Source organism: Sesamum indicum, linkage group LG13 (genome assembly GCF_000512975.1).
Source record: "Sesamum indicum cultivar Zhongzhi No. 13 linkage group LG13, S_indicum_v1.0, whole genome shotgun sequence".
NCBI lineage: Eukaryota > Viridiplantae > Streptophyta > Magnoliopsida > Lamiales > Pedaliaceae > Sesamum > Sesamum indicum.
This window is the reverse complement of record NC_026157.1, coordinates 569503-595357: the sequence shown is the minus strand read 5'-3', so window position 1 is coordinate 595357 and position 25855 is coordinate 569503. Positions and strand designations below refer to the sequence as shown.

General features: G+C 34.9%; 2 protein-coding genes across 3 annotated transcripts in view; one reads left to right on the top strand and one right to left on the bottom strand.

Moving 5' to 3' along the window:
• On the top strand, window positions 1-6866 carry LOC105176005 (protein PIN-LIKES 7). 2 transcript variants are annotated; one of them, XM_011098668.2, is made up of 11 exons: window positions 1-125; window positions 2686-2974; window positions 3157-3236; window positions 3706-3830; window positions 4357-4478; window positions 4677-4883; window positions 5199-5300; window positions 5671-5771; window positions 5927-5979; window positions 6076-6261; window positions 6438-6866. In XM_011098668.2, the coding sequence occupies exons 2-11, from the start codon at window positions 2840-2842 to the stop codon at window positions 6485-6487; spliced, it is 1161 nt and encodes a 386-aa protein (XP_011096970.1). In that variant the 5' UTR covers window positions 1-125; window positions 2686-2839; the 3' UTR covers window positions 6488-6866. The 2 variants fall into 2 exon arrangements, with proteins under 2 accessions (XP_011096970.1, XP_011096969.1); XM_011098667.2 differs by having other exon boundaries at window positions 6363-6866.
• The window catches only part of LOC105176004 (exosome complex exonuclease RRP44 homolog A), a 17225-nt gene continuing 4152 nt past the window's right edge, over window positions 12783-25855 (bottom strand). The window contains exons 5-24 of the mRNA XM_020698618.1: window positions 25850-25855; window positions 25507-25654; window positions 25168-25408; window positions 23211-23361; window positions 21570-21810; window positions 21075-21231; window positions 20861-20929; window positions 19651-19776; window positions 19483-19535; window positions 18593-18699; window positions 16157-16211; window positions 15983-16082; window positions 15577-15688; window positions 15118-15238; window positions 14502-14561; window positions 14303-14408; window positions 14118-14213; window positions 13734-13815; window positions 13585-13650; window positions 12783-13253 (exon numbers count right to left, since the gene is read on the bottom strand). The exon at window positions 25850-25855 is cut by the window's right edge and continues 115 nt beyond it. Of these exons, the coding sequence (XP_020554277.1) occupies window positions 13055-13253; window positions 13585-13650; window positions 13734-13815; window positions 14118-14213; window positions 14303-14408; window positions 14502-14561; window positions 15118-15238; window positions 15577-15688; window positions 15983-16082; window positions 16157-16211; window positions 18593-18699; window positions 19483-19535; window positions 19651-19776; window positions 20861-20929; window positions 21075-21231; window positions 21570-21810; window positions 23211-23361; window positions 25168-25408; window positions 25507-25654; window positions 25850-25855 (2296 nt within the window). The 3' untranslated portion in view covers window positions 12783-13054. The remainder of the gene's footprint in view (window positions 13254-13584; window positions 13651-13733; window positions 13816-14117; window positions 14214-14302; window positions 14409-14501; window positions 14562-15117; window positions 15239-15576; window positions 15689-15982; window positions 16083-16156; window positions 16212-18592; window positions 18700-19482; window positions 19536-19650; window positions 19777-20860; window positions 20930-21074; window positions 21232-21569; window positions 21811-23210; window positions 23362-25167; window positions 25409-25506; window positions 25655-25849) is intronic.

Below are 25855 nucleotides of genomic sequence, written 5' to 3'. Positions count from 1 at the left end.
TCATTAAGAGAGAGAGAGAGAGACGTTGATATATATTGGGCGCAGAGTAGTAGCTATAGCCAACTTCACCAGCTGCATCATCTCTCAATTCCTCTCAATACTGCGGCTATTTTCATTCATCTCAGGTTCTTCTCTCTCTCTCTCATGCATCTGTTATCCTTTTCTCTTAAATTGCTTCTCTCTCTCAATCTCTCTGCCGATCCTATTTAATATTTTCATTGTTAATCTACATTATTTAATATTTATCTTAAACAATTCATTGCTAAATTCGTCAACCAATAAATCTTCATTGCTGAATTCATCAACAAGTAAATTCCCTGTATTAAATAATGCAGCTTAGCAACGAAAAAATTTACTTGCTAATTAACTGAATACTAACTTTTTTGGTTGCTAATTAATCGAATTATTTTTTTGTAGTACTGCTTTATTTAATATACACATGCTGCGTATATAAAATAATTTTTCAAAAATAGAATGTGCAACGGAAAATCCAATCCCCTCTGCGTCTAGCTTGGTAATAAGAAAAGGGTATTTGTATTTTTGCTGAATGCATGGTTGGTCAGCACATACACACCCACATGACCGTCTAGGTGTAATCACAATGATCATATCCTCTCCGCCGCGCGCGCGCACACATACCCTTATCCCTCTTTTAAATAGATGACGTGACGCTTACCACGTAACAAAAGTTTTTGTACGAATTAAGTCTGATTGAATTAAATTAATTACAAAATAAGTGTATCATACTTATCATATGTTGGTTATTTTATTGACCTGTAAACCTACATATGTATTACACTTCCCATATAATTAACTTAAATTCAATCAAATTGAACCCGAACTAGAATTTGCCGACATGTTTTCTATAATTGACTATTGATTCTCTTCGGAGAACATGGCAGTTAATATGGTACGTCATGTGGCAATTCTAGTCCGATATAAAACATCATGATAGATACTAATTAAGAACGGCTGCGCAACTGCTATTAGCCGTTGTTTTTGCAAGCGAGACTAAAATATTTGCTACAGTTAAAAATTATGGTAAATATTTTGGCACGGGGTAAAACAATACGGGATGTCAGATTAACCATAACCAACTTTGAGCTAATTTCAATCATTTTTATTTTTTAATATGAAATTTTTTCAAAATTACATACCAAAATTGCCAAACCTGTAATTACAGAATTAAAAGACCATGTCCCCATCGGTTACATGAGTAGCTTTGGATTGCCGCAACTCGAATATAGCACGCATGTATATATACATAATATATATATATATAGGTAAGGTGATACATTGAATCCGATCCGTTGGTTGTATGCTCCCATATCTGCTTTGTTACCAGAACTGCTTTTTCAAGTATCAGAATATTATTTCATTTCAAAATGAGAAATCACAATCAAAATAGGCTGCTGCTAATTAATTAAAATTGAGCCCCTTGAAATATTGTAAATGTACAAATTACCCCTCTATAAAAAAAATTAGCAATTATCACCTTGTGTTTTTTAAATTAAGTAATTTACCTCCCTAGACAGGGGGTATATTGCTTTATTTTATAGGGAGGTAAATTGCTATGTTTTTTATAGGAGAGCAATTTGCTCATTTGCCAGCCCGATGATGCACTTATTCAAAATAATCCAAAGTATTGGAATAAATTAATTTTGATGATATATATAATTTCGGAAATACTAAAATGGTTTAATTACCATATTAATTTTCATTAGTAAAAAGTTAATTGGTGGCCAAAAAATTCTCTTTTTGCTTTTAGTTTTTTCGATATAAGGATATATAGTCAAAAGCATTCTGAATGTTTGTCTAAATCTATACTATTTATTAAAAGTTTAATTATATTTTTAATCCTATAATTATAGTCACTTGGCACTTTATTCCTGTAATTTGTTAAGAGTTGATGATCTTTTGTTTTTTTTTTCTTAATTTTATAATTTCAAAACAAAATTGCCCAGAATTTTTAAAAAAGTTGGTCGGAAATTAACATGTGTCAATCATCTGTGGATTGAAAATTAGAAAAACACATTTTATTGGCTGATCGTCAATTCCTGAAGGGGCAACTTATGTCACCTTGCCCCTTTTCTGATCAGCCACTAATTTCCTCATTATCATAATTCAATCAATAAGACGTGTTTCTCCAAATTGTGACTGGCACATGTTAAGAAAGATGAAAGATCAGTTTACAGCCTTAATAATTAACTTGGGCAAAATAGTTTTTTTAGTTCCATAAAATAAGGATAGAATTTGTGTTGATATCACAATTATGACAGATGATGCTTTTATTCTCGTAAAATTCAAAATTGAGTCTTTTTAGTCCCCAAAATAGTGATTAATTTTGGGCTTTTTTAGTCCTAAATAACGCATTTTTAGTCCCAAAATCAGAATGCACGTGACTTTCTGAAACTAAAAAACGTAGCTGAGTTTTATGAGACTAAAAGTGGTACCTACTATAATTGTAGCTTTTTTATTTATAATATCACGTGAGATTAATTGCATTAAGCCATATATTAAAATCACACATACCTATCTCTACCTTTCTCTCATTATGTATCCAAAATAGAGAAAAACACCTTAAAAATAGAAGCAAACAATAATGAAACAGTTCTGTCCCCACAGCCTCAATAATTAATTCTCATTATTAACTTTCTCTTCGTTTTTCTTTCTTGACTTTTGCAGTTGTATACAGCTCAACCATACTTACAAAAAATTCACACTGTGAAACAAACAGGCAGGAGACACACAACCGCACTATATATACTTACAAAGATTCACACACACACACACATACATACATATATATATAGAGAGAGAGAGAGAGTAACAAGGGAAAATGGGGTTCTGGTCGTTGTTGGAGATATCGTCGATGCCAATACTGCAGGTGCTTATAATTAGCGTATTGGGAGCTTTCATGGCAACTGATTATCTGAAGCTTCTGCCACCTGATGCCAGAAGGTCTTTGAACAAAGTACGTTGATTCTTGTTCTGAGTACAGCTTACATATATATGCATGTTTACGTGTATGCATGTTTTGATATATGTTCTTGTCTTGTCGTTTTTCGTTTTGATCGATTGTTTGTTGGTGATGATGATGACGTCGATTGATCCTCTACGTCACTAATGGTTGATCCAAAAATGTGGCGTTTGCAGATAGTTTTTGTGGTCTTCACTCCATCACTCATATTTGCAAGTCTAGCAAAGACCGTGCGCTTTCAAGACATCATCGCATGGTATGGTTTTAAGGTTTTCTTAGTTTTAATTCATGGTTCTCTAAAAAGCTGAATTTGTCCGACCACCAAACGCATGAATTTTAATAGTAGGTGTTGGGTTAGATATAGTTATTGTCGTAATTATCAATAATTGTTAGATATAGATACTTAATATCAATAGTTGTAATTAATATACTAAAAAAATTAATAATTTATCGTTTTCGGTAAAAAAAAAAAAAAAACTGAAAATTTATCCAGAGGTTCCATGAAAGGAGGGTACTTGTATACTGCGCCTTGGTTTATTTTATTTTAAAATAAAATATTTTTTAAAATTGTATTATTTATCTTTTATAGATTTAAAAATTACTTAAAATATATAAGATAATATATATACATATATATAAGACAAAAAAAAATGAAAGAGGAAAAGAAAAAAAAAAAAAAAAAACACTGAACCAATCGCTCTTCTTGACGACAACTTCTGAATTAGGTGGTTTATGCCTGTTAACGTCGGCATAACTTTTCTCATCGGAGGGGGACTCGGATGGGTAGCGGTCAAGATACTGAGACCACAGCCACATCTCCAAGACCTCATCATTGCTATATGTGCAACAGGTACACCTATATTTAGGTTAGGTTGTATTATAATTTTAGTCTTGTAATTATTATGAGTGTTTGGCGTTCCCTTCATAAAAATAAAACATGCAAGTTGACCTATTAGTTTAATAACTTTCGTGATTTGAGAATACATTTTGCTTAAAGATTTAAATTTGTCGGAAATTTATATGTGCAAGTTGTGTGCTGATTTAAATTTGAGGACGCGCTTGACTTGCACGTGTGGTCGTCCAGCCAATTTCTAAAGTTTTGACAAAATAAGTCCCTGAATCATGAATTTTACAAAATTAATGGACCAAATTGAAAATTTCAACTCTTAAGGGACCAAAATGCAAAATACATACAATTACAGGATTAAAATTAAAATAAAACCTATATATTTAACTAGACAAAACCTTCCCACCCGCACAATGCATGTGTTTATCTATACTATATATAATTGAAGAGCACTCTATTGGTGTCTCCAATTTACTGGTATATTAATTTTTTATTTTTTTTAATTTGAATAATTGTGGTGGGCATGCAGGAAACTTGGGAAACATTCTGCTGATAATAATCCCAGCCATCTGCAAGGAGGATGGGAATCCCTTTGGAGAAGAGGCTGTTTGCACCAGAGTTGGCCTCTCATATGTTTCTTTCTCAATGGCTGTAAGTAATTTTTTATTTCGATTTTTGTTGCATCTTTTATTTTATTTAATATATATATATACCACGTCTTATATAGATTATGTCATTCATTTTATTTAGCAGAAAAATTTTATACCCGTGGAATTTATATATTAAATAAAACAGAAGATGAAACAGAATCTGATCTAAAACAAAGGAAAACATTGCTTTGATCAACAGCTTGGATCCTTCTACATATGGACCTATACTTACCACTTGATACGGCGCGCCGCATCAAAATACAGAGCGATGTTGGAAGACGCCGAGGAGCCGTCGAAGGAGGCGAACAAGGATTTGGAGGCGAATGAGAGAACTCTTCTTCTCAGTGGAGAAGAGCATGTCCCTGTGTCCTCCAATGCCGGCGAAGATCATTCTAGGAAAGTGCCTGTAAGTTTCGTAACTGAAGAGGGCGTTCGGCTAAACTTAGTTAAAACATCTTATAAGCTCATATATATGTTATCACACATTTTTTGAGCTGATAAGATAACATATCTTAGTTTAAAATAAGCACGTATTTGAAGTGTTTGAATAAAATAGGATGAAACTTGTAAGAATATTGGTAACTTGAATAATTACATTTTTGCCACTACAAGTTGAATCTCTCTTTGCACCCTTTTGTTTTTTTTTTTTTTATTTATTTTATTTACGCACCCCTTTCTCTATAGTAACCTCTGGAGTTTTGAAATCTCAATTTCTGTGCAGAGGAATGATCAGTGGAAGCAGAGTGCAACAGTGTGGAGTCAAATACTGGGAATTTTCCATCAGATAGTGGAAGAGCTAAAAGCACCTCCAGTCCTTGCTGCAGTGAGTTTACTTATAACTAATTAACCATCCATACTCAAGGGGTTTGTAGGAGAATAAGCTCTCCAACGTTTTATAAGATGTATATAACATTTTATAAGCTTGCCCCACGAAGATTCTCGTTCGGATTCGGCTCGATCAAATCTGAACTAGTCATATGGCAAATGCAATACACTTGTCTTGTGATTGGTGTATAGTTAAGGGAAAGTGACCAATTACAGAGCAAGTTTCGTATACTTACTCAGTGATTTGTTTGGTTTGGCTGAATTTGGTTCGAACAAGAATTTTTTGCTCACCCCCAAACACCCTCTTGATTTCCTGCTATAGATAAGAAGCAATTCTACAGCAAACTGACTGCTATATGTACTTCCAGATTATTGGACTCATATTTGGAGGAGTAACATGGCTTCGGAACCTTATCATCGGTGAAAATGCTCCGCTTAGAGTGATCGACGATTCTGTTAAATTACTTGGGTACGTGAAAACTCTATATTCTTAATGGTTGTATGATCTAACGACAAAGTGTATGTATTTACTTACAACTAGTGACTCGTTTTTTTCATATTTAAGTGTATACCACTTGCCCTGTGAGTGAGCTGTGTGTAACTAATGCAAGTTTTATCACGTAGGGATGGAACTATTCCTTGCATCACTCTCATACTTGGAGGCAACCTAACACAAGGTAACCGTTTCTGTCGAAAACCTACACAAACTACATGCCCACATGCACATAAAAACGATAACCGTATTGAACAACGATGACCGTAAACGGATGCAGGGCTAAGCAAGGCGAGGTTGAAATCAACGACAGTAGTCGCAGTGATTTGTGTGAGATACGCAATACTTCCTGCAGTCGGGATTGGCGTGGTGAAACTAGCTTCACATTTAGGCTTTCTCCCCTCTGATCCTCTCTACCACTTCGTGCTCATGCTTCAGTTCACTGTTCCACCTGCTATGAATATCGGTACGTTATCCCAACGTTTGCATACTTCGCTCCGTTTTTTAGTTATATTTGCAGCACAATCGATATAACGGATGGTAAACGGACGGGAAACGAAAACATAGGTACCATGACACAACTCTTTGATGTGGCACAAGAAGAATGCTCAGTCCTGTTTCTTTGGACTTACTTGGTTGCAGCCCTCGCTCTTACCGGCTGGTCGACGGTCTTCATGTGGATCTTGACCTAATTGGCACGGCGGACGGCATGGTATGATGCCGATTTTTAAATGAAAACACACAGTCCGTGCAACCGAGAGCTCTCGGAAGAGATGCAGTGAAACACATAGAAGCAACGTATAAAGTTCGAAAACGAGCATTGGTTTCTAGTACTTAGGTATTCTGCTTGGGCAATTCTTTCTAGTCAGGTGCATCTTCTATGGATAAAATGTATTACCATGTAAGTTCAATGATTTTGGGTAAATCAGATGCATTATATTCATGTTTTCAGGATGTAATTCTCTGTTCACAACAGTTATATATCAACATCCAACCATGGATCAAGGTATCAGATATCGGCTGGTACGTATACGGATCAGTCAGTGTCGATCGGATATAATTGTTCGATTCTATCTTTTATCCGAATTTATTTTGTATCGTCGATATAATGATATTATCTCCTAAATCCGATTATATCGTCGATAATACCGAATTCTATCAGGTGACTATGATCTGATGGTTGAAACAATTATGTGAAAAAATAGAGAATGTTCATACGGTTTCACATAATTAATTGAGCAACTTCTGACTTCTTGTAGCTGGAATTGAGCAATTTAATTGTGCAACTTATAGCTGAAATTGGAATAGTTCCAGTGCCAATCTCGACAATAATTGATGGCTTAGCCTGTTGCAGAAGCCACTGAATGATTATATATAATTTCTTATTTTTTGGGAATTGGTTGAGCAGTGTATAATATTTTGTTTCGTATCGCTCGATAACATTCCAATACACCGTGAGCGATATTAAATAATAACCACCAATATTATCATCGATACCGCAACTTTCAACTATGACTCCTCAAGTCAGATGACTAATTTCCGTATTATCGAAGCTAAGGAATTCTAGTAGTACCGATCATACCAGATGGGTTTTCATATATATAAGGATAAATTACAACGACTTCTCTTGAGATTTGTCATAATTACAAATAACCCTTGTTGTTTAAAAAATTACAAATACCCCCATAATATTTAAAAAAATTATGTAACTTTTGGATAGAAGTATGAAATTGTCAATTTTGTCTTTACTATATGTTTTTAGAAAGATTAAAACTTATAAAAAAATCAAACGGAGTGAATGAAAAAAATTTAAAAATCATAAAAAAAAATAATCACTTAATCCATAAAAGAATCAGAAAATCTTAAAAAAAAATTATAATTTTTAATCCACAAGGCATTTTGGTCAGTTCACCACAAAAAATAGATGGAAACCTAATAAACTCGGTTAATTGTCAGACGACCGTTAAAATCAAGGAGAGTATTGATAAATTTTCAAACAACAAGGAGATATTCGTAATTGTGGCGAACCCCAAGAGAGGTTATTGTAATTTACCCTATATATAATAACTCCTACGAGGCAATTCAATTGATTTGACAACCCACTTGTTAGAAGCCGCTAAAATGCATAGACGTCTTACATTCATTATATATATGAAATCCATCCACTGACTTTATTGATTTATCTGGTCTGTGGGCTTTGTTCATGAAATACACTAATAATGTTTAAGTATAATAAAACAAATATGATCATAGAATAGAACCAGATCATGATATTAATATTATATCGAATAAGATGGTTTAGAACTAGTTTATAAGCAATCAATTAATTGACTTTCTGATCACCTGAAATAGACATCAATTAATTTATAATTCAAATACATTGAATATGGAACAAATGTGATGTGGTTGAGATTTTTCTACTACGGGATACTATCGAGAATTTTAACTCGGGACAATTGCGCACCAGGTGAATTGCAATTTTCGAAAGAAGTGTTGTTTTCAAGAAAATGAATTCTCAATCAATGAATAGTACCTCACATAAAAAATTAATATTTTGGTATTTATAGTAGTGTTGGAAATTATATGGTGTGGTGGGTTGTATATATTTAATGTATCCCTCATACGTATCAAATTACTTATTTACCCTTAAAATTTAATATATTTTTTATTAATGCACATCAAAATGGTACATTTAAAGGGTTTAATCTTACCATTTAAATAAGATCTAATTTTCTAATTTTAGTTTTGAATTTTGAATTATTAATTGATACTTTGAAAACTCATAATTTCTTTTCAGTTTGTCAACAAAACCAAACACCCGAATCACAAGTCCTTTTCATTCAGATTATGCATGCACTCATAATCTCCACTTTTTCCACATAATAACGGATAATTATATTTACGCCCCTAATCTACGTGTTATTTATATAAATATTTTGAGAAATTATTCGTGACAGTAAAAAGAGTAAGATATTTTTTAATAATATTGACGTTTCTAGAGATATATGTATAATTTTTCAATAAGTGATATATTCACTCTTAAAAATATATTTCGACACGTGCCGTGCACGTGATACTTCCTAGTTATTATAAAAGAAAATATTATATCAAACTTTGAGTATCTCAATTTGCTCTTTAGTTCATCTTTTTCCTTCAAAACAATTCGGTCAAAATAATAATTTTAATATTTTTTTAATTATTATTTTTTCTCTCAACTCACTGCTCCACGTTTCCCTCGCCTTACTCCTCAAGTTTCTTTTCTCACAAACTTACATAGTTTTAATAAACTGACAATTAATTTGTTACTCTACGATTTTGCTTTTTCTTATTGACTTCTTTCTTTCTCATCCCCACATCATGTTTTACTATAAAAAATATGTTTTTTTGCTATGGTTAATTACTATAGGTAAAAGAAGAAAATCATGACAAATTCAAATCAACCACGACTTCAAAACGATCATTAATCATTATTTTTACAAGAGTAACCAAAACATTAGCCATGGCCAAATGTTTTGGCTACAGCTAATTAAAAACCATAGCGAATATTGTTTAAAAAAATTAAAATTTTTTGCTTTTGTTTTATTTAATCTTGGTTAATAATATTGATTTACCACAATTTGTAAGCCGTGGTCATTTATAGTATAACGAAAACTCAATTTTTTTTTTTTTTCACAATCTTTTTTTTCATCTCACACCATTGTTATTTTGCTTATTTTGGCGGAAACCGCGTGCGGCAACAACTAATTATTATAAATGCATAATCTCCAAATGTTAGGTGTATTCTTTTTATCGCATTTAAAATATTAAAGCTATTTTCTCGTATCGAATTCACTGACTTAAATATCAAAGAATTGTAATTAACCAGTTTATTCCTTCTCAATGTTTTTTTTTTTTTTTTTGTCTTGACAGTGTTGTTATTACAGACTTTTGTGGGTGCAGGTTCACTGGATTAGCTCACAACCTGAGACGAGAAAAGGACTTTAAACATATTTTATGTACCCTTAATTCGGACTTCAGATTAAATACATAATTTGTTTTGTTTTTCTTTTTATTAGGTGGAATAATTATATTATTTTCTCAAATATCATTTGGTACATCAATAAATATATATATATATATATATCCTTTTTAATGATATTTAAATATAATATAAAATAAGATAAATACTTATATATTTAATAATATTCGAACAGTGAACATGATACGTATTAACACAATTTAGGGTTTTTCTATTTTTTATCTCATTTTGTATGTGTGTGGGTGTGTGTGAAGATGGGCAGCAGAAAGTGTAGAAGCCAAGTTTAGAATTTTTTTACTTTTGATCTCATTAATTAATAAATTCTCAGTTTTGGTCTCGTAACTTGAAATAAGTAGAGTTTTGGTCCCCATCCCTTTAACTTTTGATATTATTGATTAATAAATTCTCAGTTTTGGTCTCGTAACTTGAAATAAGTAGAGTTTTGGTCCCCATCCCTTTTCGTTAGATGTTTAATGAAAAAGGTCACGTGACTATTTAATGCATGGGACCAAAAAATACCATTTTTTGAACGTTACGAGACTAAAAGTGATATCCTATAACATATGAAACAAAAAAGTATAAAGATTCTAACGAGGACAAACATTTTGCATTAAAATATATAACAAAAATGTGTTGTAAGATCGAAAATACTACTTTTTTATAAGACTAAATATGCATTTAAAAACTTAATATATTTGTTGAATAGAAAAGAATGAAAAACGCAACAGTCTCACAATTAGAAGAAACAGAAATAAAATTGAATATCATTTAGATCACCTTAACGTTTGCCTTTTAATATACTCAAAAATCATTAATTCTATATATTTATTGTGAAAAATATCCGAATAAACAAAAATTAACTTATCCACTTCATTTTCCACATAGGAAAGGGATGGAATCATTTGCCAGACTTTGTTTTAGATATAATTAGTAAATTTTCATACTATGAGATTGTAATTGTTGAAGCGATAACTCTTCAATGTTCTCTGACGAGTCATCAATTATTGATTTATAAATGTGGCACTGCAGATAGTTTTGTGCTCTTCACACTCACTGGTAAAGACAGTTAGCCTTCAAGACATGAATGGTATGATTTAAAAGTTTTCGTATTACACTATTTAGTTTAAGAGTGCGAATGCTATTTCAAGAATAGTTTAGAAGGTTTCATAAATAAAAATAAGAATTTTGTTATTTCTCATTCTTCTACTATCTGTAAAGGATATCTTGATCTGATAGTTGAAATTAAAGTCTCATAATTAAAATATAAAGTAAATAATTTATAACGACTTAGCCACACCTCAACTTAACTTTGATTCGGGTCAAATCCGATCAGGTCAGACCATTATGCACTCCGTCAATTTACAATTAGTGCAGGCATGCAGAAAGAGAGATACTCATCTCCTGCATTCAACCTAATCAATCGCTCTTCTCGACAATTCCTTAAATTTAGGTCGTTCATGCCTGTTAACATTGGGATAACTTTTCTCATTGGATTGGGACTCGAACAGATAGCAGTCAAGATACTCAGACCATCACCACATCCCTGAGATCATCGCCATATGTGCAACTGGTATATATGTAACTAGATAGAACCCACACACACGTGTGTGTGTGCAACTTGTTAATGAATTCACATTGGAGGGTAGGAAACTTGGGAAACATTAATACCAGCAACCTGCAAAGAAGATGGGAATCTCTTTGGAGATGGCAGCAGTTGGACTCTCATATGTTTCTATCTCAATTGCAGTAAAGCTGTCTTGAAGCTCTTGCCAGCCACATAACTTCCATAATAGATACAAATACACGGAGGGCGAGGACTAGTTACAAACCAGCATCCATACATGCTCCAAGAAGTTGTCAAATGTCAACTTTCCGAAGAGATCGTAAGTGGAAAGCATAGTGCAGCTGTGTGGAATCAGGTACTGTGAATTTTCTCAGATAGTGGAGGAGCTAAAGGCACCTCCAGTTCTTCCTGCAGTCAGTTTACTTGTTTATCAAAGCTAATAAAAACACTCACTGCATGCCTTTTCTTCTAGAAATAAGAAGCAACTCTACAACAAACTGACATTATATGTACTTTTAGATTGTTTGACTCATATTTAGAGCAGTTATATCTTCAGAACCTTATTACTGGTGAGCTCATTTAGAGTGATTAAAGATTCTACTAAACTACTCAGGTAGGTCAATATTAAAGTGGAATGCCAATTTTCTCTGTAGATGGTTTACAATCTGCGTGGATGGGGCCATCCCTTGCATCACTCTGATCCTAGAGGCGACCCAACACAAGGTACATGAATATAAAAACAAAAAGAAAACGAGTGGATAATACTTGAGACGTATTTGACAGAATAATGATGATTATAAATAGACGCAGGGCCAAGTAAGGCAAGATTGAAATCAACAACAGTAATGTGTATGGGATACATAATACTTCCTGCAGCTGGGATTGGTGTTGTAAAACTAGCTTCACATTTGGGCTTTCTTCCCTCTGGTCCTCTGTACCACTTTGTCCTCATGCTTCAGTTCACTCTTCCACCTGCTATGAACGAATACTGGTACTATTTTATTTATTTTTCTCATTAAGTCCTTATATTTGGAAATTGATATTATCAAATCCTTATATGAAGGTTGGTGTTTGTCCCCCATCCGCAAACCTTTCTGATGAAAATCTGTTCCCATCCGCAAACCTTTCTGATGAAAAAAATCTGGTCCAAAACAAAAATGTAGGTACCATGACACAACTCCTTGATGCGGCACAAGAAGAATGTTCAGTCCGATTTCTTTGGACTTCCTTGGTTGCAGCCCTTGCTCTTAAGGATGGTCAACTGTTTTCATATAGATCTTGTCCTAATTAGACACAGGACCGCATTGTATGATCCTAACCGTGAAATCACATGATCCATGCAAGTGAGAGCAAAAGAGATGAGGAGAAATGAATAGAAGTAACACAAAGTTTGGAAAGAAGCATTGTTTTATAGTACTTAGATATTCAGTTTGGGCAATTCTTTCTAATCTGGTGCTTCTATGAGAATTATAGCATGTACAAATTCATTGAGAGAAATTAGCAACTCTGGAGAAGTAAAAATATATTACCATGTAAACCTACGCTTTTTGGTAAATCAGATTCATTATATTCCTACCAATACCAAATAAACAAATGGTGGATAGATCATGAAAGCAGAACAACTATAACTAGCACACACCACGAAACACTACTGATGAATTTGCAGACAGGGCACCTTTAGATAAGGGTGAGCTCAAGCTTTGGCCTGTTTGGCTGTGGTTCTTTAACTTCCATGTGAATCCTCACCGTCTGGAGAACACCATAAGACACCTTACCGTCGACCTTCTTAATCTTTTGCTGCTGCTCATCAATGATCCATTCTCCCCCTCCCTTCTGCCCTCTTGGCATCAAGTATACAGGTCCTTCGATTCCATATCTGAATAGTGATGTGCAGAAAGTAAATGTTACAAACCACCAAGGACAAGATATAAGCATGCCAAGGAACTTTCTACTAGAGACGACTGTCTCAATATTATATGCAAATATGATGCAAATTTAGCAGTTATATCCCATTTCATCCAAAAAACAAGCAGTAAATTTTGTTTTCAATACTAGCCTCTGGAAATTGTTTTCATTGTAAACAAATGACCTTGCAATCAATTTCTGCTTATAGAACATAAACACGTGACATTATCTAAAGGAGTATGCCATCGCAACGGCATCGGTTAAACATAGGACCACATTATTCACAGTTATAGTAATCTTACTTGGGCACAAAAACGATGAAGCCATTTGATCTTATTTTCAGTATTCTTGCTTCAGTATCAGTGGGCCTGCATAAGTGTGATCATACAAACATTAGAGAGAGAGAGAAGTGAGAAGAGTGAGAGGGAATAAAAATTGGTTCACTTGTCACCTTTTCCTGAAATAAATGAGTGTATGGAGCTCAACCGAGGCCCTGCTAGCCATTTGGGCATTCTTGTGGCGATAATTCAGATCTGCAGGGAAAATATACATGAGATAGAACTACCAATAATATCTATATGGTGCCGGATTCCATAACGATCAGAAGGATGTATTACAATAACCAAATACAATTACAAGGACATGCAAACATAGAGCCAATAATGACGAACACAGCTCACGGAAAGATTCCAGGATAAAGCATTTCAGTAGCATAAGGATTCACCATTGTATGACCCCAAATCCATCTACCGAAACAAAAACAAATGAACTACTACAATCCACAGTGCACAACTCATAACACAAAATATCTGAATGTTGGTGAGAAAATCCTTACTGTCAGCAACACCAGTTAGCCTGGATCTATCTTGGAAAACATCTGGGAGTTTGCATATCCCCAAGGATGCAGCAAGCAAACGGTGAACAATGACATCTACAAGAAATATTAAGTTTCAAGATGATGAGGTTAGTAATGAAATAGAAATGACGAAAAATAACCAATATTTGAAATTTTGAATATACCAGCATATCTTCTTATGGGAGAAGTGAAATGTGTATACACAGGAGCAGCAAGACCATAATGAAAAAACTCTGGAGGACTCAGATCTCCACTGCAAAAATATACTGCCTGAAAATTGCAACAGATATTCACAACAATTAGAAATTAATAAACACCTTAACCACGAAAAGAATGCATATATGATTACACTGATTTACGTACCTGTGTCATGCATCTTGTGGCCAGAATACGAATCAGCTTATTAAAGTATGGATCATCGCCCTGAATATTTTTTTTGGGGGAAGTGCGGGGAGCAAAGTAAGAGATAGATTCATTAGTACATCAATGCATGTATTTATCACCAGAACTACTAGCAGCTTCCGAACAGTAAGTAGACAATTAATTTTTAACCTGAATAAATTTATACTTCATGAAATAAGCTTTAAACATGGAATTCATCTTCCAAAAATTTTTCCTAGACATGAAGTTCTTAGAGTGGCCAAGCCACAGAGGGCTCAAGAGAAAATATTGTTTATAGTCATATGCTGGAACCTGTCCAAAAGCATGGTTATTACTGAGGCAGAGTACGACATAATAGTTCCATATATCTATGACTATGACAAGAATTTGGCATACAGAATGCATGTAGTTTTAGAAATGACAGATGAGGTGGCCAGAAATTTGTAGGAAGAGAAAACAAAGCCAGAATATCAAAAAAATGTTTATACGTCAAAACCTCAAATACTTTGGATTTTCATTTTCTTGCCTAGATAACCAGTAAAATCTATAAATAAGTGTACAGCTGTAATGTGGCGAAGTTCAAGAGTTGCAAACTCACCACCGCCTTATCAAGTGAATCAGCCAGCGCTTTTGAAGATATCACATCCAAACAAAGACCAACAGCAGCAGCTGTTTGAATTAAAGGTTCAAGCATCTCTTTTGTTGGGCTTGGATGCCGTCTGCATATGAAAGACATCATCATTAAATAAATTATGAAAACAGAAGGATTTAACTATAGAAAGATAACGATTATGCACTAAGCAGTATCTATATAGACTAAGGCAGCTTAAAAATTAGAATTTTCCCAGAGCTAACTCACTAGCTTTTCATATAGCATGCTGGATCATATCAGGAAAAGTAAAGAGCATCGATGGAAGGGCAGAGTCAATAGATTAACTTAAGCACAGAGATTTTGCTTGCAAAGTAGAATCCTCTTTTGTACGTGAAAAAAATAACTAGTATTTCCAACAGAAGTAGGAAAAAAATACAGTTTGTAAAAGACAAGCTAGTAGAGTACCTTAATAATGAGGTGAGCGGGAAATGCTCCAGAATTTTTTTAGCTACTGAAATATTAGCAGCAAGCATAAACTCCTCAATCATCTGATTTGCTTCCCGAATTTGATACATACCTGCACATAAGCAAATTAATAATCATACTGAAAGATAGAAGAGACAATTTGATCAAATGGGGTGCCAGTGATCTCCAATAAATGCAAAACGAGACAAGAAGCAGAAAGGCAGGACATCTAGAAAGACTGCATCAACAGGAGCTGAAGCAGTTTTCTCATTCACCAGTTGGCTTTTCAGAAAAAAAAAACATCTAGCTTGGAGATACAACCCAACTTTAGCTGCTTCTCAAAGCTGGGAAAGAATCTTAGCTTTGACAAATTTCTTCCAGAAGGAGGTGAAAGAGAGCTACATACCGATATCAAGAGGGTCATGAGTTTCAGTATCAATCTGAAATTTCACTTCTGCAGAAGCAAGAGTTAAGGCTCCTCTGTCAATGCGTTTTTGCCTCATTATCTACAAATTGCAAGGGTAATTACATTGTGCATTACTAAAAATGTAAGATATTTAGTAAAACTCTTAGAAGTTACCTTTGCTAAAGCATTCATATTCCGCAAGTCTGTAGTTAATGGATCCATCAAGCGACTGTAAAATGAATGGATTCAGAGAAAGAGAGAGAGAGAGAGAGGAGATATGGTGAACATAATGGCTTGGTGGATGTGAGGACAAAAAAATATGCTCCCGCTTGGTGTGCATCACGAACCCAAGAAAGAAAGAGAAAGATTAGAAAGAAAATAAGCAAAGAAACACAGCTTGAGATGTGCAGCCGCTGGACTTCCAACTGAAGTCATAGCTTGCAGCCACAAGTCATGGCACAATCTTTTTCAGGAAATCAATAACCAACTTTAGAAACAAATATAGGAAATTCCAATTGCAATAAAGCAGGAGGGAAAGAAATGAGAAATCATCAAAATAGTGCACTGACATTTTCAAACGACATCCTACAGCACTAAAAATAAGTAAACGACAAATGCATTTAATTCATCAATCTAATTTAATCTTGCAAATTATGCAATTTCATATTTTATGTTAATCCATTTAATTTGGTTTAGGAATCATATACAATGTTCATCAAATTTCAGATGAGTAAACCAGAGGCATATTCGACAAAGGAACAGGGTGGATCAGTGAATAAATACAGCAAGTTGCAAGAAAAACTGCTGAATAGTTGTAAAAGGCTGATTTTAATATTAAGATAGGGTTAATTACACTTAGACCCCCTCTGAAAATGTAAAATTATACCTCCTTCCAAAAAAGTTCCAAAATTACACACTTACACCCCCCCCTAACCCCCCAAAATTCACCGTTTATACCTAACCCCCTTTCTTTACGGTTTCAACGAAAAATGCTGACATTGCCAAAAAAAAAAATACATAAATTTTCAATTTTGCCCTCATTAATACTCCCATTTATCCCCTTGTAAGTACAAAAATATACATAGGATTGTTAAATGAGGACAAAACTGAAAATTTATGTAATTCTTTTTTGTTGACATCAGCATTTTCCATCCAAATCCTAATGAAAGGGAATTAGGTGTAAACAAAAAAATTTCAAAGAGTGTGGAAGTGTAATTTTGAAGCTTGTTTGGGGGAAAGTGTAATTTCGTATTTTCAAAGGGGTCTAATTGTAATTAACCCTATTAAGAAATAAAGAAGCATGGCAACAAAAAGTTTAAAGTTTATAGCATAGTTGTTAATAGCGCACAGAGCGCCATGGTGCAAGGGTCACCTAGAGCCATGGCGCATGGGGCGCCTTTTTAAAGCATGGCGCATATGTACACAAATAAATTATATATTCATACATCAATATATTTCACATAAAAAATGCACAAACGATTAAATATAAACACTAGAAATTATTTTAATCATCACACACAAAACAACATGTCTTAGAGAAAACAAAGAGTTCAAAATATGCAAAACCATTAAACAAATCCTACATAGTCATTATAAAAATGAAAACAAACATCAAATATCCATCACATGTAGCATAGTAATCAGTGGCGCATGGCGCACAATGGCACCAAGGGCTCCTGGAGCCATGGCGCATGGGGCACGGCGGGGCGCGCGCCTTTTCGAAGGATGGCTCAAATATAAGAAATAGTCTATATATTTATATAATTAGTATTATTTTGACTAGATTAATGTATAAGGAGTTAAATAAAACATATAAAACAACAAATTGAACATAACAAAATTTCATATAATTAAAACGACCAATGTTGAACCAATTGAAGGATAACATAAGTCCTAAAGATTCAAATAAATCCTAAATAGTTTATCAAAAAAGAAGAAAGATAAGCCGAAGAAGAAGAGGGCCGCAGAGGAAGAACCAAAGCAAGAAGAGGCAGGAATGAACATGTTACTCATGCATGCAGAGCAGATTATTTATTTCTGCTGTAATTCCCTTAACTATTAGGGCTTTTTTATTTTTATTTGATGGGCCCAGCCAGCCGCCAGGCTGCCCAGGCCCTTTTTCACAAAGGAGCGCGCCATGGCCTTGCCATTGTGAAGGCGCGCGCCATAGGCCGCGAATGGCGCGAGAGGCGCACATGCCATTGACTACACTGACAGGTAGTAGAGTATCTTGTCTCCTCTGTGCTAGGAAAGGTGTAAAATAGCAAAACCATAGCGTCTTCACTCTTCAGCCTATTTTTTTGTGTAAATTTTTACAACTTTTCTTTTAAAAGAAAAATAACTAAATTAAAGGCTGAAAACCCACCCAACCTTTATTTAGCTGGGCGAGGCCCAGTGTTTGAAAAAACTGTGTTTCGCCCGGCTTTTTCCAAGCGCCAGCCTAAAAAGGCAATGGCGCGCTAAGGCGCACATTACAACTATGGTTTATAAATTGAAAAAACAAAGAATGAATAGGTGTATTTTCAAATACAAACTAAATCACTCATATGAGATCAGAAGTTCACCAGACAAAAAATCTATTAATAATAAAAACAGGCTATATGTAACTACCTATCATCCATCCTTGCCTGAGCTTCAACATATGATAATGCTGCACAAGATTTGATAATGGCCTTCGTGTACCTCGTAGAAATAATCTCTGCTTCGGGAGTCATTTCCTTAATCATAAGAAAATGCACAAAGGGGAATCAATATAGGCCCATGGGTTTACCTTACACAAAAAGACAGATACAATTACATGCAAAAAGCGGGGTAGTTGTTGGAGAAATATGAGAGGGGAGATGGGGAAAACCGAAAAGAGTAGAACTAACTTGCCAACAAATGAATAGATACATTCTGGTATATAAAGCCAGACAAAGCGAGGTGCTTCATCAAATTAACAAGTCTGAAACAACCCTTAAAAGCATACTAATATCAGCTTTCCTAAAAGCAAATAGCAATGTATTTAACATATTGTGTCCACATTAAACTTGGTTTAATACTGAATTTTAAGACACTCTGTAAAATAGAGTGGATCCAACAGATAGACTCCAGTAATGCAGTGAAATTGCAACAAACTGTATGGAACATTTATGAGTTCCATTCCTTTGGGATTTACATGCTAACAGCCAACTCACTCTGGTCGACAGCTTGTCCAGAAAAGAAAACAAGCTTATAGGAGAACCTAAAGAAAAACCAACTAGCACAAAACTAGTTGAACATATAAACTAAGCTTAATGATGGCAAGCAAGTCATCCTTTTGATACAGATGCAAATTATGCAACAACTGGGAGTTGACACCCTCCTTCAAAGGTCAAAACAATTTAACCCTTTTTGTTACAGAAAACTCCTTAAGAAGCATATACACATGTTCATGAAATTCATTCAACTTCTTAGAAGATTAGGGGAAGATAACAGCATATTAGCCATTCGAAATCCAATTCTAAGAGGTATGCATGTACCCATATCACAGAGAAGGATAGTCTCTCTACATCTGAACGCAGTGAACAAATATCTGAAAAGAATAGGTAAGACTGCGTTAGAATATGTCGATTCTCTGGGCCAAATATTTGCATAATACAAGATTCAGAAGAAACTAGAAATAACTTATTAAATAAACAGTGGGACACCTTCTGTTAGAGGTTTCGGAAGCATGTCAATACGCCGCTCGACAAGGTAGACAGAGGTACCCCTTTGTGCAGCCTCATCATCCAAGGGGGTCCCAGGGTGAACAAAATTTGTGACATCAGCAATATCTAGTACAAATTAAAGATCAATATTGAAATGAAATATCATCATAATTCCTATTCTATGATGAGAAGAAAACCAACTAAATTATCTTTTAATCATTAGCTCCAGTCATATAAACCTTACAGACTACAAGCTTTCATGTACTTGTGATCCAATAAATCACCCCAAAATATAGGATGGACCCTGTCTTCAAACCAAATGAAATGTATTCCCCAGTATTACTGGAATATCAACAATTCAGACTGTTAAACTTTAAGTTATAAGTTTCCGTTCTCATCAGTAAACAGCAAAATCTGAAGCTCATTATGCCTTTATCAGTTTATCCTGAAAAAGACAGAGTTGACCAAGAAGATATAAGAGGCGAGCAATATAAAACTACTAACTAAAGCTCCGCTTAGCAGACAAAGATTGTGCAGAAGATAGCAGGAAAAGGAATTATGTACTTCAGATTTGACTTCAGATTCTATTTTGTAATTTTAAAGAATAGGAAAATCAAAGAAAGAAGAAATCATCCCTCAAAAAAATCATGAGATTGTACATGAACTAGAACATAATCATTTACAATAAACTTGATGAATTTTTAATTGCTTACAAAGCTATGAGAACTACAAACTTACTAATTTATCTTAGCCTTTGGATAGATTACCCATAATGAACTGTAAATTTTGGGTCTTCAACAAAATTTAATGGGCGGTACAATAAAGGAACGATCCAATCTGATTTAACTAATAGTGAATTCAGTTGAATATAGGAACACTTCTTCTATTAGGTCGCATAAGATAAGCTTAGATTCAATAAACATGGAACATCACATATATCCATGTTATATACCCTTCTAGTCCCCCAGGAGAAGCAGATATAAGAGAACCAAAAGAAACTACAAATGTATTCAGAATCTTAAAACAGATCCTAGTTGTGCAAGATACAATCCAAGTCTGGGATTACCCGTTCAGAAGTAATAGGGAAGTAAAAAGCTGCGCAAAAATTCCTTCGTGGCAGAACATCTAAAATGGAAGATTAGGCAACCAAGACACCACAAATTCTTTGTTGTGTTCACGAGAAACTTGAAATTAGGTGACAAAAGGATACGAACTCCCACTTCAAAATTTCCACTTGGAAGAAGTGTACAATGTAATGCATCATCAATGTCCTTGCATCCTGCACCAAGAAATTAAACCACATAAAAGGGCCATCCTCGCTTAGGTGACTGTACTTTCTTGAGCACCAAAGGTGAACAAAAAATCAGGCACAAAAACATTGATAAAGAAACAGAAGCAAACTGTTCTGCACATAAACCATGTACCTGGAGGATCCACACTGAAGACACGTAGATGACGCAAATCCTGCCTAATGGGATTTGATATATCCTCAGCAGATACAGACCAGGGTAAAGGTGGCAAACATGCCAAAACTTGAGAGGAAAATGGCCTTGCATCAATATCATTCTCTATCAGCACCACCTGCAGCAGACATGTATGCAGTTTAACACCATTGATGCTGATGAATTATGAAGAGCACTATTTCCATCCAGAATTGAGTGTTCTATTCTGTTTTGGCAGAGTTAGGGCAGAATGGAAAAGGTTTGTATTATTTGGAACTCCCTTTTTTGGTTAATATTTCATTCTATAATAGGTGCCTTCTCTAATTGGGGACCTATTGCATCATAACAGTTGAGAAAATCCCCTGTGGTTACAATCTACATGAAGCATAGTTAGGTACAAGGGCATAACTGTCGATCACTCTGTTCATGATACGTGCAAATGACAGAAGTGGTGAAAAACAAAACTCATTAACATACCTCACTCTCAGTATCTCTGTCACCTATTTCGCCTATTGTTCTTACATAATGCCCAGAAGGATATCGTGATAAGCGATCCCATGAATCAACAGCAACAATAATCCTCTTGTCCAGTAGGTTTCCAAGCTGACGAGTTTGTATCCGAATCTTAGGAATTCTCCGATCTTTGGAAACAAATAGAGCATGTGCAATACCACCCTCACCCGCAGGCATAGGCATTGGATCCAAAGATCCACAATAACTGCAGTACAGATGAAGCTTGGAGATTCAACTACACAAAGATTTGATGAAGATATGTTGGGGAATAAGTAATAGCGTATTTTCTACTATAATGTTAGTCTTCAGTTTGATATTTCCTCTTTAAAAAGGGAAGTTTAATTTTGGGCTCAGTCTTAAAATGTGTCGACTAAAGGTTTTTTCTTAAGTTCGCATGAACCGTCAAGGTTCCCTAGCAACTGCCCCTAGCAATGTTTTTCCGACCAAGTTTGGTGTCTTCCATTGTTAAAGGGAGAGTAAAGAAACTTGATAGCATCTCATGACTGAGAGAACCAGAGGAGAAACACACTGGTCAGATGTGGTTATCGTGATGGACATGAATAGAAGATTACTGTTCTTTTTCTACAGTCAAACAGTTCTGAAAAGACCATAGAGTATGTTTATCTGGTCTAATTGATCTGCCAATTTGACAACCAGATAAATATCATATAAATGCTCAATAGTTTTTTCCTCCGTTCTCATTGACAACAACTTAAATCTGAGTTGCTGAATCGTGTCAATTATTTTCATAAACCCTATTCTTACATATAATTCATTACATCTCTAGATTTATTTTCTAGCACACTTGCTTTCCTACTTTTCACGAATTAAGTTCTTAAATTTCTTTCTTATCATAAATTAACATAATAGAGAATAGCCGCTTGCAAATAAACATGACAAGAACGCATTTTAAATCAAAATTTTGTTCCATACAAATTCATAGTTCTCTTACTCATATGAATGTTCCCTCCACTGGGTTGTCATCATTGTTAGCAGATCAGATTTAAGTTAAACTTTATGGGGAGCTAAGTTCCTCTAACAAATCCTCAGGGAAAGAACAGAAAGAAAGTCCCACAACCAGACAGGGCACTGTACACTTTAAAAATAAGCATACGCAGCCGGTTTGGAGGCAAATACTAGTTTGCAAAACTATATTAGTGATAAATGAAATACCTGTGGATCTAAAATAGCACTTTCAATGATTAAAGTGAAAGTAAGCACTGGGTATTCTTTCTCTTCACTGTTCTTTTCTCAGCTCCCACTTTTGAACTATCTTCCTTTGATCCTAAATCTAAAGGACAATTATGAATGCACCCAACTTCCTCCCTTTAAATTATATTTTATCCTGAAATATGTCCCACAACATGTTAAACAATCCTGCAACAAGCCCCAGAATGCCAGAGCATGTCTGGCATGTGTTTAATAGGTCAGACAAGTATGGAGTCCTTTGTAGTAGTCTCAGCAACTGCTTTAACATCTTAGCAATAAACAAGAAATTTCTATTCTAGGATCAATGCAGAAAAGATCTATCCAATGGTTTATTCATGAGAAGCATTAAACTGGAGAAACTCGTGGAGAAAAGTAAGAGTTAACCATTTTACTTACGAGTGCCAGTTCCTCTTTATAATGCCAATAACACGACCAGATGGACGAGTTGGTGTAGCATCCTTGTCCCCAGCATCCAATAGATTTGTAACTCTAGGAGCATCATCAGCACTACTAGGAGCTAAATGAACATCATCTTCCTCCTCCTCCTCTGGTATACAATATGTTGAAGAATTAAAATCAAATATCCATAATGCCAAAAATGGACTCCAATGAGCATGAGCTAACAACAAAATGAATTGTGATGCAAACGATAGAAGCGAAAACAGGCACTGGCTAACATAGGTTGGGAGGGGGGGGGGGGGGGGGGGGGGGGGGTGGCTAGGAGCATCCCTAACCTGGATAGTATGCATATTAATAAACAGATTGTCTTTTTGTCTGTATAAAATAAATGTTCGAACATGCCCAAACATATATGTGCTGTAAAAGAGTAGGGTTCGAATTGTTATGGTAGTACAATAAAGCATCCATCAAAATTAATAGGCCGTTGGTCGTTTGCACCAAAATGACCAAATGCTAGTGCTAATACGTGAGTACCATATAACTACAGTAGTTTCTAGCCTTAAGTATTTGTCTTCACATGCAACTTGGAAACAAGTTTTGCATCATGCAAACAAGCCATTCCAAAAGAAAATCGCAAAAGGTGGTCTCTTCACATCCAACTTCTGCATTCATACAAGATGAAGTGCCCTTATCTAAAGCACATGTTCAACAGAATCAAAGTCCATAAATGGTCCTTACCTTACAACAAGGACCAAAGATGTGTCATATTCATGCAATTAAAATGACCATCAACCATACGTTTCCAATACCTCATCTTGGAGATATGCTTAATATGATGGCTGGAGCTTGTTTTCTCCAAACATAATCTAAGAAGCTATTATCAAGTTCTGTTTCCCCTTAGAAAGAAACAACTGATCCTCGCTCTTTTGGTGTAAAGTACTTCTTGGAATTTAAGTGGTTACATTTTCCTAAGCTTACTCGATTTACATGATGATGCTCAAAGAAAAATTCCAATAAGAATTGAAATTTTACATAACATGCAGATTTTTAAGAAGGCAATCACAAATGTCCAATCAGGCACATAACTATGGTAGACTAGAAGCACCATACAAGACATATTGATGCTAAGGTTTTAAAAAAGGCAATGCAAAGGCTCCTTAAAAGCTCAACCTTTCATTTGGCATGATCAGGTGGAAGGAAACCTTCATTGGACTTACTTGAGTAGCATCTAGTTTGTTTTCATATGTTATTTCATGTTTTAAATAAATTTATTTTGCCTAGTAGTACTTTAGTCAAGAATACAAACTCATACATTTTTATGTCATTCAAATGAGTCTTATTTTAGGTCCTTTTGTGTTAGAAGATGCTGGACTACAGTAATATGCCTTTCACTACAGTAAATCCCTTTTGTGTTAGGTCCTTTTGTGTTACATAATATGCCTTTCACTACAGTAAATCCCTAGTCAAGAGGCATCTTTGAGCCTATGTGTGGGCACGCAATGTTCAAAATTCCACAAGAGGACAATTAAATGAGTCCTCCACAAATTATTGTGGCTTCTTGCAATTGTGTTGCATAACCCATCCTTGAATGTAAACTTTTGTCTTTCTTCTGCTGATTTTCGTAAGATGCTTCTTTTGCCTAGTATTTATTTGAAACTAATTGCCTGTAGAACCAAATTACTTAATTCTAGCCTGTTTTCTATTCAAGAAAGAAAGTTAAGTCAAAGGCCATTACAACTCAAGTTACAACTTTGGGTAGCGTTGATGAACGGTCATCATGTCATCTGTGGATTTTCAAGAGCTCCAGACCTATTTTAGAACCTCTTCAATCATCAAATACTTCGAGACAAGCATTCAGATCAAAAGAAACCTAAACATCTCTTCATTTTGCAGCAATTATACATACTCCTAAGCAATACATAATATAAGCATAGAAATTTTAAAGACCACAAACCATCATTTGCTATAGCAAGGGATTTCTCTTCTTGCCAGAGATCTTGAGGCAAAAGTTCTACGGCCACTATATCACCATCAAATGCCCTATTCATGTTTGCACGCCCGTAGACAACAATTTCATCTCCAATACTTTCACTCCCAACATATGCTTCAAATGGATTATATCGATTGACCCGAAGTTTCCCTTGGTGGTAAATTCCGCGATGCAAACCAGATGTAATTTCGGACATGGGCTTATGCTGATGAGAAACAGATAACAAAAATGATTAACAGAAGGCAGAGAGCAGAAACCAACCGCCAAATATCCATCAATGGAGCATGATATTAGCCTGAATACCTCAGGATAGATTGTTTTCCTCTTTGAGGGCCTCAGATCTTCAGCATCCTCCATTGTAACATCTTCAGATGGAGGCTGAACAATCAGGTCAAGCAATGCTGGTTGACCAAGTGACTTGACATATGACTCGACTGTAGTGGATATGAAACTCTATTAGTAGGTACATCTAGATGAATATGCTACAAAAACTTTATGATGATTTAGCAAAAAATCCCAACAGAAGTAGCAGTTGAGATAGCCAGGTGCCTGGCATCCAACTCCAACAAGCATCTTGATTTTCTCTATTCGAACTTATTACCAGATTATCCTGGAGCCTAATAACGATGATCAAGGAACAACAAACATTTCT